Raw genomic sequence first — 13,876 nt, forward strand, 5'->3', positions numbered from 1 at the left:
AGCTATAAAGTGTATTATTCTGGTTTTCTAGGTAAGAAAATATTCTGCCCCTACTACTACATCTCAACAGACTGATAAGATGTATTTTCACCACAGTTCAACTTGGCAAAGCTTGAACTGAGCTTGTATTTTAAAAGAAGGACTGTAACTGATGAATCATTATAATAATGAGAACATTAAGCCTTAAAATTTCAGATTACTCTTATACTAGAATAAATTTTTGCACACATATTTTACTTATTTCTATCAGTAATGAAAAAACAGAGTGAATTTTACACATGATATTAGACACCATGAGAAGCAAATTATTTTAAAGTGCTCCCCAAACCCAATGCTTCAGCACCAGCAAACAATTAAATCAAATTTATGCCTCCAAAATTAATTTTTCATATAGTACTCCAGGGCCATACAGATTTCAGTCTGCAAATAAGGCAAGTATTTTAGCATCTATCTATCTATCTATCTATCTATCTATCTATCTATCTATCTATCACTTCTGTAAGGATTACCAAGTAAATTTGTATCTTGCACTTGATGTGCTATGAGGTGGAAACCCTAGAAAGGCATACAAACCTTCCTGAAAATCAGGGTAACAAAGAAGCTTAATACAGATAAGAGAGAAGTTGCTGTAGACAACACATAAGCTTGTGGGAGAGAACTGCTGACTGGGAGAAGAGTGAGATCTCTAAACCTGACAGAAACATGATTTTGGATTTTGTATAAAAATTTCCTCCAGATTATCTTTTGCCCCAAACAAAGTAACTAGATTCTTGCTTTCATGATTGTTTTCTTTTGGGTGAAAAATCCATCCTAATAGCAATAAAGCTGTCTGCACATTAGTGCAGCAAGAAATTATTTAAAAATGTAATTAGAATCACGTATCATCAACTTCCACAGAAAGTAATGAAATTATTTCCTTTAGGTAGTGATTCCTTCAGGAATTTACACTAGAAACACAGGAAAGACTAATCTCAATATTTTAATCTATAAAAACTTTCACAGCTGTGATTAGAGTGACCAAATACACGTGCTTCACACCAAGATATAATTTTCAGTTACTTACTGCTATGCTTCCCTCAGGGAGCTTTTCTGGTTGCACTTTATATGGCATGCTCTTAACTTTGAAGGAAACATTGGAAGAAAGACTGTAGAGACCATTCTTTCTCTGAAATTATAGGAAAAAAGAAATTATTAAACCCCCTATCTATATTTAAAAGCATTATGAAAAATAAGCAGACAAAAAAACCCCAGAGCACTGATTTCGTAAGTCAAAGATGGTTTCTGTTGGTGAAGACTGCAGGAATTCTGAGACCTGTATGTGTCCATGAGATAAATAAATATCATAAAGCTGCAATACAAAGGCCCATGTTCAAAATGGGGAAGAAGGGTTAGATATGCAGAAAGACACATACAGTTGTTTCTCATAATTCTCTCCGAAACAGGTGAGTTAGAAGCATGAGTGAAGTTTATGGGGTGTCTGTGTTTTAAACTCTCACCTCGGCTCACCAAGATCAACAACCAATATGGGTATATTGAGAACATTTGCAGGCCTATGCTGAGACCAGGTTGGCAGAGCTTCCTGATAACATCAAAGGAATGGCTGTGCCTTCCCACCAAAGAACAATAGTAGGAACAAGCATCTTTGAACTTCAATTAGTCAGAATCACAGAATAGTTTGGGTTGGAAGGGCCCTCTAGAGATAACTAGTCCAACTCCTCTGCTAAGGCAGAGTCACCTAGACCAGGTACACTTCGAATGGGATTGATTTCCTACTAGAGAAGAGTTCAAAAATCCCACTCACCTTGCTTGCTTACTAAGTTGTGTCAATGTGAGAGGAATGTATAGCAGCCATTGTTTAACTGGCCACCTCATAAAATATTTATATAGCTGTCATTAAGCATTTCAACAAACCCAAAGAGGTGCACACAAAACATGCAACTGATTTTATGGGTGACACTACATGCAACTCATTTTGTATATCCCTTCCCATGTAAATTTGGTGTAGTGATATGGATCTCCTTTGAAAGTGCTTTGATATTCTCTGAAGACTGCTAGATGGTTAAGGGTTAATATGGTCAATGGAATCCTGAGGGCTAGGAGTTATGACTGTTATATCCTTTTTCTATATTATTATTATTATTATTATTATTATTATACCATCCCAATTTTGCTACTGTCTTAACCCTTTATGAAATATGATGATCAGATTTCAACACAATGTTTGACTGATGATTTACAGAATAACATATCCTTTTAAGTAAAGCAGTCTTTCCTTTTGTCACCAGCTTCTTACAGTCCAGCATATTTGGAACACCTGCAAAACTTTCTTCTTCCTTCTATTTCTCACATATTTAGGAGTTCTGCTCCATTGACAAGATTTGGTTCCTGTGTGATTGTTCAACATCTTTTCCTCAGTTTTTCCCTGTAGTTTCCTGTTGCATCAAAGGCATAAACCCTCTCAAAGAACTGCTTTTCCTCCTTCAGCTGTGTTGTTGAGCAAAGACTGAGGTGAGAAGACCCCTTGATAACTTGGGCTACTATTTCTTTCCTTCAGTGATGGAGAAAGGTTTGTTTGTGAAAATGACCTGAAATAAGCATAACATAAACCTGGGAGCCAACCTGGATACATTTGAATGACTACGGCCCAAATCAAATTTTTCACAGAACTGCTGTGGTTGGAGAGCGTATTTGGAGTTTGTTTGCTCCAACCACAGGCACAGTAGAGTCAAGTAGAGCAGTATGCTCAGGACCATGTCCATTTAGGGTTTGAATATCTGCAAGAAAGGAAACTCCACAATCTCAAGAAGCAACCTATTCCAGTTTTTTACTACCCTCAAAGTAAAAAAAGGTTTTTTTCTTATGTTTAAATGGATTTTCCTTTATTTAAATTTGTGCTTCTTCCCTGTTCCTGGATATTGAGAAGACCCTGTAGTGTTTTCTTTACTCCCTCCTATCAAATGTTTATACACACTGATGAGATCCCTCCTGAGCTTCTTCTTCTCCAGACTGAATATTCCCATCTCTCTCATCCTCTCCTGCTATATCAAATGTGCAAGCCCTTAACCATCATTGTGGCTCTTAGCTGGACTTGCTGCAATATGTTCATGTCTCACTTTTCTCAGGGAGCCCAGGACTGAACTCCAGATCTGTTTCATCAGTGCTGAGTACCGAGGAAGATTCAATTCCCTTTGCCTGCTGCCAATGCTCTTCCTCATGCAGCCCAAGAGGTTGTTGACTTTCTTTTCTGCTAGGGTACACACAGTGTGCTCATGTTCAACTTCATGTCCAGCAGAACTCCAACATCCTTTGCTAGAATCCTGCCTTCCAGCTGGTTGGTTCCTAGCCTGTACTGGTGCATAGGATTATTCCTCCTGTGGTACAGCACTTCGCATTTCCCTTTGTCACACTATGAAATTCCTGCCAACACGCTTCTCCAGCCTGTTGAGGTTCCTCTGAAGGGCAGTACAAAGAACTGGTATATCAATGACTCCTTCCACTTCACTACAATCTGCAAATTATCAGGCTACCAGGTTGGTAAGCATGATATCCCTTTTGTAAATTCATGCTGACAGCTTCCAATGATCTTCCTCTCCTTGAGATGTTTGCAAATGGCTTCCACATTTTTTCTCCACCACCTTCTCTTCTCGGGGGTTGAAATAAGATTGACTGACCTATAGTTCTCTGAATCCTCCTTGAAGACAGGTGTTACCATTTGCATTCTTGCAGTTTTCAAGAACTCCCCCCCAATCAGCATGAGCTTTCAAAGATAATTGAGAAAGGTCTCACATTGTTGTTGCCCCTCCTGCAGGACTTGTACTTGTATTCATCAGGTTCATTGGACTTTTGTATGTCCAATTTGTTTAAATGTTCCCCTATCCTGATATCCCTCCTCTGAAGATAAATGTTGATAGCTGCAAGTTTCCTCTCTGGTTGCAGAGGCCTTGGATTACTGTATGCAGGTTTTACCAGTAAAGACAAAACTGTGGAGGCATTGAGTAACTCAGCCTTTTCTATGTCCCATTCAGCAGAAGACCCATATTTTCCTTAGTCTTCTTTTGGCTGCTGATATAAAAGCCTCCTTAATACCCTTTAAGTCCCTTGCTAGGCTCAGGTCCTGGTGAGCTTCTACTTTCCTAACTCTGTCCCTGCATTCTCAGACCCTCTCTATATTCCTTATCCAGCCCCTGCACTGGGTCAATTGACTCTGCTTCCACCTCTTTCGTGTTTCATAGAACCATAGAATCATAAAGATTGGAAAAGATGATTGAGTGCAACCTTTAACCTATTACTATCTTTGTATGTCTGAGTTGTACCAGGGTGGTAAAACTCCCATTTGTCAGGATGGACAGTTCTTGAGCTTAAAGGAGGTGATCCTGATCCTGAAGAATCAGTAGTTCTTCTGGAACTCTCTTTTTTCCAGGATCATCTCCCATGGACTTCTTCCAAGCAGATCCCTGTAAAAGGTGCTCTCCTGAGCTCCAGGGCTGTAGTTCTGGTATTTGCCTTGTCTGTTCTCCTTTTTAAAAGCTAATTTTCTCTGCAAATATGTGAGGGTTTACTGGTGATAAAAAGCCAGCACAGTTATTGCCTTCTGGAACTCATTTGGCTATGCCATAATTTTGTTCTTTTAAAATATTGAGAGCAGCTGAATGGTTATTATCAGAAAATTCAACCTCTCATTGGTGCTTATACTGGGAAAGAGCAATACTAAAACATCTGTCTCAAACAACTACACAGGGATGGTCACATAAGCTGTCTAACACAGCATCAAATGAAAGGGAGCTACCTTTTTTATCAATAGAGCTTGAAATGAAAAATTAGACTTGGTAAGTAAGTTTTATACACTTTCATGATGCTGATCATTTATGGAGTGATATTCAAAAAAAAGATTTTTCCTTATCACCTTAATTATTTTCCATTTCCAGACTCAAACCATTCTTCGTATTTTATACTTCAGCACTAGATTCCTCCTCACACAAAATCTCAGCATGTTTCTGTTGCTGTGCATTCAGAAAAAAAAATCTGAAAAAAGCTTTATCTTTTCAATCCCAAGCAATTCTTATTATGCAGGATTCTGGATATGATTATATGATTTATAAAAGTAATCTGTAATGGAGAGAGCAGAATAGGTTATATTACTGAAGAAGTAGACATTAGACATTCAGACGGATTGGCTAAGGCATTAACTCTCTTGAAACCTCCTATAAAGGAAACACAGCACTAATGGGAAAATAAAGCCTTTCACCTACTATACTATAAATATGGCTTATTTCATTTTCAGCTTATATCAGCAACAAGAACACGAGAGGAGTGTACTTCCTGTGGATTAATGCTTGGCTTGGGTTAATAAGCTTGGGTTGTGACCACAGCTATCAACTCGCCTCAACCCTTCATTAGGCTCCTGGAAATACTGGAATACAGGAATGGAGACTATAAAAGACTAGAGGGTATTTTCCTGCATTTACAGAACTATGTGTTTGTGGCAAAGAACTTGAAAACAGTGACTGTGGTCAACACTGGTTGCAACCAGGATTCTTACTTGTACTAACACCTTTGAGATAGAAGTAGATGTCTATCCTGCAGCCTTTTTAATAATTCTCAAGCCAATTGTAAGAAACAGCATTTCTTTACCATATCATTTTTTAAATAGTGTATGTTTAAATATTCAGTATTTACTGGAAGCTGCAGGACTTGTGGTTGGAAATTCAAGCCGAGGACTTAGTCATGGCTCAGAGTAAGGGGAAGAAAGAATTTGGTATTTGTGTCAGTGCTTAATGACCAACAGTAGACAGCCCAGCCCTAACTACACTGTCCTTTTGTGTTAGAACAAGCAGAACCTGATCTTGTGCTCGTTGCTGAGACAGTAGTTTGCAATATTCTGGGAAGAAGACAAAACATGGCCATCCCCTGTGTTGCCTGGGTGGCAGATCCTGCCGATGTACTTATTAAAGCTTCTCTCTCTCTACATGCTTTTGTTTTACAAATAGATTTTTGAATTGAAGCCTTTGTTTTCTTTAAAAGTTGTGAGACAAAAAAGACAGAAATGAGGCAAAGTGTTCCCAATAAATATTCAGTGCAGTGTTTTCCTAAGTACAATTGAGACCAAAATAATGTGAGAAGTGCTGGAAAATCTTTGACAATTTGAAGGACAGTTTTCCAGTCTCCAGTGGAAAGCTGGTGCTTTCTGCAGACCTACACAGACCTGCTGACCCCCCCAAGGCATCTCAAAGGCATGTGGGCACCATGGTCAGAGAGCACACTGAAATGCAGAGACAAATCTGGCTCCCAGGGAGCTAGACTGAGGGTAGGAGGAACAAAACCTTTAGCAGCCTAAAGACTGTCAGATCATTGCTGTTCTGCAGATTTTAAGAGTTCAGCTACTGGAAAAAGTCCCCAGAACGACTCTGTTTCATTGCCTCTATGGAGAATTGTTCAGGCTTGTGGAAATCCTTTTCCTTCTGCTTAAATGTAGCCCAGTGAAGTCTCCCCAGCTGAAGTGCACATGCTTTCCCTACGGAGCTGCATGTTGTGGTGGTATTTTCACCAAAAGAACTTATGACTTCTGCACATGGAGTTCAGAGCTGATACAACAATATTGGCGCTGTTTGATTAAAACTTGTTCCCTTTGTGTCTGCTGCAGTCTGGCGCACTTTAAAGGCAGGAGGGTAAGCAACACCTTTAAAATACATGCTTTGGGAATTCATTAGCTCGCTTTCTTTGACCAATACATACCAAGATGTGAACTGCTGCCAATAGAGTAGCTCACATAAATGCTGAGAGTAGAGCTCATAAAACTACTTGTTCTTATTAATTTGCTTAAAAATGTACATGTGATTCTGTACATGGTCAAAAAGTATTTGTACTATTTGTAGCAAGAGGATATATCCACCCAAATATACTTCTGACCAAAGACAATACTCTGAAAATCAACACATCCTTCTCTCTATCATTATATTATTACACTTCACATATTATATTTTTACATTAATTTTAATAGCCTATTTTAAGTTATAATAGAGGCAGCTGTTTTGTTGTGATTCCAGAAGACTTCAATATACAGATTATGATGGTTATCAATTTAAGATGTTTATTTCTTCATATACCTAACATTGCCTATACTGTAGCACATCTAGGAAGAGTGTCATGTTCTCCTCTTGTTAACATTGAAAATATTTTAAATAAAAATGAATGAAAACAAAACTAGCCCACACCCAAAAGACCTCCAGTTAGTTCAGTCCCATGCAAATGTCTCTTTCTTTCTAGCCTTCATTCCACATAAACAATCAAATCCAGAATAATATAATATTTTTGGCCACAACCAAAGCTGTGGGTTTTACTTAGGGTTTTTTTTCAAATAACAACAGTTTTTTGGTGTAACTGAAAATTTTGTTGACTACTTCCTCCTTTTGTTGTTATATGTGGCTTGAAGGGCAGTGCATCAAATTTTTAGCTTTTAATTCTCAGTCTGAATTAAAATAATCTACTTAAACTTCCATATATGGCTTATATATGGCAATGAATGAGGGCACAAGACATGTCTCTCGCTAATTTTTCTGCTTCCCCACTTCCATCCACAGACAGGGAATTTAGGTTGGCTGCAGAATTATTCTTTGAAAATACTAAGCAATCTTCCCTTGACTGAGATGTTTTCCACTGGACACAGAAAGCAGTTCTGTGCTGGAGGATGCTGAGGATAGAAATTATTGTTCCTTCATATTCCACTTACAGATCGAATAATTGCCCCCATAGTAAAGACGAGAGGAAAAAGTGAACACATGAAAGATCTTATACAAGAGGATCTCTCACTTGTCTCATATCACCTCCATCAGTTCAACTCTGTTCTGAGCTCCAAGCCTCTGCCAACACATGTACTGCACAGTCTGTGTGGCCCCACTGCACAGGCTATCTGCACTCTTCCTCTAATGGCCTTTGTACAGCTAAACTGAATCCTTACCACAAAAGCATTACTTGGCCAAGAGAACTTCTACCACACTAAAGAGGCGCTGAGTTCACTAGTAATAAAATACAGAGATTCTCAACAAAATTTCTCATCATGGAAATACAATTTGAGCATGTACTCTAACAGTGGTGACAGCTCCAGGTTCCAGGCAATGAAGGCAAAGATGGAGGACAAGACTGGGAGAACTTGTAGTTGATGGTCCAAACCAACAAGGTACTACATCATTGTCTTCCTTGTTTTCTATATCCTTCCAGATCTCTCAATTTCTTTTTATGTCCTTGATGCAGCTTCAGCAGAAGGGAACACCATCATTTTATAAAGCAGGTATGTGGGGCCTCTCAAGCTGAATTTGAACTGAATTTGTGTCTTCCAGTCCTGAATTCTCTAATCATTAGACTACCAGCTCTTGCTTCTGGCAATGAATATGGAATAAACCAAGTCCTCTTAAAATCTTTCAACTAATTCTGTAAGTACCTTCTAAGCAATTTTTGTATTCTGTGTTCAGAGAGGGTGGACATATTCCCACTTAATTCTGATTTGGGTGCCTATCCTCCTGATAAGGAATACCCTCATGCACCACCCTGATGGTTAGTGCAAGTCACTTTGTCTGAGGTACCTAATTCTCTCCATGGGCTGAACAGGGAGCCTAGGCATTTAGTTTCAGATTTTGGATACCAGTTCTGGGGCCAGGCAGTTAAGATATGGGTGTTGAAGTACACATCACAGTTAATACGTCAAGCATAAATTTCCATTTTTAGGCATCTAAAAAGAAACAGGATCAGCGCACATTCAGAAACATTGAAATAATGAGTATTTAACAGAGAAGCCAAAATATGACTTTGGGTACCAAGAGAGCACCCAAACGCAGTGGTACTTCTCTTGTTTTCAACTTTTTCTGATTAAAACTAGATTTTTCTCCCTTCTAACTATTAAAGTTCATGTGTTCAGGAGTGCCAAATTCACATATCTGGAACTGTCAAAAAGTCAAGAGAGAAACAATACAATTATATTCAATAACATTAGAAGAAAATAAAATAAACTTCAAACTTCTTGGGAACCTCACATGCCCTCTGTGTTCCTTTTACATTACTGCCTCCCCTAGCTCTCCCAGAAAGTGATTTGTATCATTATGAGGAATTTTCAGTACAGGCTGAAATAATAGCTAAGAATGCGCTGAGTTCCACATCCCACAATGTTATAAGTTCTAAAGAGCTTGGAGCCTGATGGTTGTCACAAATCAGACAGATGATACAGATTCATCACTTAGAAATGCATTTTCAAAACAGATGTTTTACTAGACAACTCCTGAGTTCTATGTTAAAAAGCACCCATCTGTTCAAAGAATACTGGACCAGATCCCTTCAGGTCTCCCTCAGATGACTCAGAAATATGATTAGACAAATGGGGACATCCTGGAGCCCCATCAGAACACAACGTAACGTAACCATGTAAGGTTGCACAAATCAGGCTATTATTTGCCTGATCAGCAAGTCTGAATTCAATAGTCAGCTTTACTAGAGGGTTCATATTTACAGCCAGACTTTGAAGTTAATCCAAAAAAGTCTGTGATTCTTCTTGGCCTTTGCACAATGTCTGTCTCTATCTTTGTTGGCTGGTTGGGAAATTTGGGCTGCTTTATTTACTCAAACATGTCTAATCATTGCACGTCATTTAACTGTTATTTGTTATGGGAGTTTGGGGTTTAAGGTGACAGATTACAACTGTCAAGAGACAACATGGTCAGCTGTTGCCAGTTAAACTAAGTGGAAGAGGAAAGAGTCACTCAAACATGACAGATCTTTTGTGGCAACAGAATATACAGGCTGGCCCATATAACTTTGATGGAAAACATTAATTATTTCATCCTAGCATAAATCAATCACTTCCAATAATATCCTTCTCAGGTTTGCATTAGCATATCTATAAGGAGAAAATTACATGAAAAGAGCATGATGACACTGTGTTCTTGGCTTTAATGAGCACAAACAATTTCTTCTGCAAATCATCATGTCTTCATTTAGATTATAGCACAGTTGAGGAATGTTGTACATCACCACTATGCTGCTTTCTTTGGCATATGAAAATTTTTACATTAACTGAATGTGCAAAAGAGGTTGCAATGTTGCTCTAGATTTTTCCCCTAATTTTCTTTACAAGACCATGACAGTGGGGTTCAGTTTGGCCCTAGTTCTTCCTGGTTCACAATAATCTCATCCTGATTATTTTGACTGCATTTTAATCCTCAGTTTGACTCTGCAGATTTCAACCTAGTTAACAACAGCTGCAGACTTACTAAGAGCAGATTATGTCCTTTTTAGGAAACTAATTATGTTCTACAGTCTTTTATAGTGATGGCTGTATAACTGTTAATTTTAAAAGGGGCTGTGAAAAAGGGAACTGTTCTGAGATGGGTGGAAGGAAGACAACCAGACCCTAGGACACTATTTATGGTCTCCAAGTTTGCATGTGAAGTAGGGGTCATGTTATTCTGGCAGTTATTTAGACATAAATGGGGGGATGCAACAGTTCTCTGGGGACTACCTTTTTCTACTTAGGAAAAAACTCTGTTGCTTTGAGTGGAGTTTTTCCGATTCTTAACAAGACTTGCAAGTTACTATTCAAAGAACACAGAAATGCTTACAGGGAAAAGGTAAAACCACAGCCTGTAAAAAGTCTTATTTGATAGCACAGGTATGTAAGGCCAGTGGAGTAAGCAGATGTTCTGATAGTAGTGTTTCCCATGAAGTCTTTCCACCCAGTGAATCTACAGCATGGCTCATCTTTGTCCCTGCCCACAAGCTGGTGTAACACTCCATCTCTGCCTGGAGCTCACCAGGTGAGCGGAGGTGCAGGCAAAGCAAGCAGGATTTATTAAGGAGCAAGGAGGAGCTAAAGGGACTGCAGCACTGGCATTGGCTGGTGTGTTTGCACACACCCATGTCCCAAGGGCCAGCTTTGACCCTTCTCCCCATGCAGATCAGGAGGAGAGATGCTTCAAGTCAGCTGCATAACGCATCCTCTGAAGATACCTTTCTGTCTTGTCACTGTCTACAGAGTTAGGCAACCAGCTTTGGCATCTAACTTTCAGATTACTAAAATTACATAAAATGAGTTCCACTGCTCTTGCATTAAATGTGCCACTGAATTTCATGCAGTTGTACTTGTTCTGAACCTAAGTCAGGCAAACTAAGGTGACATCCTAGAAAAAGATTCTGTTTTTACTGAGTCACTAAAAAAAGGAGATTTGGTAGTTTATTCCAATTGTTACACATCCTCTGTCATAGCCAAAAACTCAGAGAAACTGTTTCTCATGAATTTTGCTTGACTTTAATCTCTTACAGACATTTCTTGATAAATACTAAACTAGACTTAGGAAAATCTTTATGAGGCTAATTCCCACTGAAATAGCTGTAAATAGCCTAGAAATTTCATCTAATCTGTGCACAGGGTGTTTTCACAAGACCTTCTTTTTGGCTCTTATGGAGTTAATTATATTTCATCAACAGAATGATGAGGAGAAAAACTTGACTGGATCCGGAATATGTCAGGCTCAGTTCCCAGTAAGGAAGGCAGCTAAGGAAGCTAAATTTTATCTTTTGCTTGGTGAAGAAAATGATGAAGATTCTCTATGTTAATTCTTGCCCACTGCAGTGCTCAAAGTTGTCACACATTGTTCCAATCAAAGATAATATCCCTGCCTCTCTGCCTGTCTTTGTGCGTTAGGAACAGAGAACCAGTGCAGTGAAGTTCTTACCTGAACTTAACAGGGACTAGCCCGTGTGAGGTTGCCCAGTAGTCTCTTAATGGAATTAGAAAAAATTGGAATCAAATTCCCATCCTATTTCTCAATAGGTATGTCTTTTCTATAGCTGCAGAGATGCTTACATACTGCTATTTTCTGTCCTTTGCAAAAGCTTGCACCAGACGATGTCCATCCCAGCTCACAGATTTGAAAGGACAGAGAGACATCCAAGCTGTCATGCTTTTGGTCCTAAATTTGAACCAGAGCTTGCATTTTTTTTGTACTAGCAGATTACTCACTCAGCAAACCTAAATAAGGTATATCCAGTCTGGAGTATGAAACACACTTGTTAAATATGCTTCTTCTTAAAAGTCTTGTATTTGTGTTAATGGAACTGAATGAAAATTTCTTGGGTTTGATTGTTCATAGAAAGAAAATGCACTGACAAATCAGGAATTAGTTCACCTAGTATCTGAAAGGATGTCTCTTGTTAATGAGCTAGACAAAAAATCTCTTTTTTTCAAGCAAGGTCAGATAGCGAGGACAGAATTTAAGCGCTCTTCAGTCATAGTGGTCCTATATAACAGCTTTTGGAGAAGAAACACACAATGTGATCTGATGCCCTGACAGATAGAAAAACCTTTCAAGTCATCCTTTCAAGTAACCACTGCCATAGTCCTGTACACCAAGAGAGACCAGTGACCCCCCACAGTTTGCGCCCATTATGGATTTGAAGCAAATCTCAGCAGCTACTGAGCTGGCATTCAACTTTCTGGAAATACTATTCTATCTGCTTTCATTTCTCCAGGAAAGCAAGTGAGGATGAATTTCTTTTGTCTACTTTCATGTTTGAGGGAAGGGAGAAATTAACTTAAAAGGTGTGAGAAGCTTAATTTAAAGCTGTAAACCAAAGATCCTCAATTCTTGCCAGGGTAAGAGGTACCCTGCATACAAAGAATTCTTCTCCCTCAGCTATAGGGAACAGAGGAAGGTTCTTGCACTCCAGAAAGACAGGAGAGTTCTAAATTGAGAAAGAAGGTGACAATAAATCAGTTTGATAAAGATAGGAGCTGCAGTTATTTCCTAATAACAGCAAACTGAATTATAAATTTCTCAGTGTACTTCCCAGTGTTAAAGATATGACAACTACAGAGTAAGTACAGACACATGGCCAGCTGTGAGGTAACAGCTCACAGTGCAATTCCTCTGCCTTACAGAATCATAGAATAATTTGGGTTGGAAGGGACCTTTCAAAGTCATCTGCCATAAGCTTGGACATCTTCAAATAGTCCAGGCTGCTCAGAGCCCTGTCCAATCTGTCTTAGAATGTTTCCAGGGATGGGGCATCTGCCACCTGTCTGGGCAACCTGTTCCAGCACTTCACCACCCTCAAGGCAAAAAACTTCTTTCTTACATCTAATCTAAATAGATCCTCTTTTAGTTGAAAACCATTACCCCTTGTCCTTTCACAACAGGCTCTGCTAAATGATTTCTTCCCTTCTTTCTCATAAGACCCCTTTAGGTACTGGAAGGTGCTATAAGCTCTCCCTGTAGCCTTCTCCAGGCTGAACAAACCCAACTCTCTCAGCCTCTGCTCATAGGAGAAGTGTTTTACTCTTCCAGTCATCTCTGTGGCCCTCCTCTGGGATCACTCCAACAGGTCCCTTTATGCAGTGTGAATATAATCCTGAGAGCAGAAGTTGGAAATGCAAGAATTTGCAAAGGGAAGTTTATTTTTCCCATGGCCTACACTGTCCCTTCTTTTAGTAGCAAGACAGATTGTCACTATATGAGTGTCATGTATCATATGAGCTTGATACATACTACTCTTCCCTAGATTAACAGAGAATGAATAATAATGAATTTTTAAGCTGGACATAGTGTATACGATATGCAGTATGGCTCCAAGAAAAACCCTCCATTGGGAAAAGAGGTTACAAATGCAGAACACATCACTGAGACCTAAGAGATTATTGATTTGGGCCATTCCAGGAAAGCTGAAACAAAACCAGAAAAGGTATTTAAAATAATCTTGGAATTTTCAAGTAGGATTCAGGACATAAATTTGAGAAAGAGTGATAGCAAAAAAAAGAAAAGTAAGCAGCATCCAAACAACCTGGACAGGAACCAGTGAGATGTTACCTTCAAAGACAGTGGTAACAAAAAGTATTTGC

The 13,876-nt window shown here is 39.0% G+C and overlaps 1 protein-coding gene across 1 annotated transcript in view; it reads right to left on the reverse strand.

Annotated features, from left to right (window-relative positions):
* The window catches only part of ITGA8 (integrin subunit alpha 8), a 113,227-nt gene that overhangs the window by 13,643 nt on the left and 85,708 nt on the right, over positions 1-13,876 (reverse strand). The window contains exon 28 of the mRNA XM_042044315.1: positions 1,064-1,165. Within this exon, the coding sequence (XP_041900249.1) occupies positions 1,064-1,165 (102 nt within the window). The remainder of the gene's footprint in view (positions 1-1,063; positions 1,166-13,876) is intronic.

Source organism: Corvus kubaryi, unplaced genomic scaffold (assembly GCF_017639235.1).
Source record: "Corvus kubaryi isolate FWS band 111438036 unplaced genomic scaffold, C.kubaryi_AGA036_p1.0 37398, whole genome shotgun sequence".
Lineage (NCBI taxonomy): Eukaryota > Metazoa > Chordata > Aves > Passeriformes > Corvidae > Corvus > Corvus kubaryi.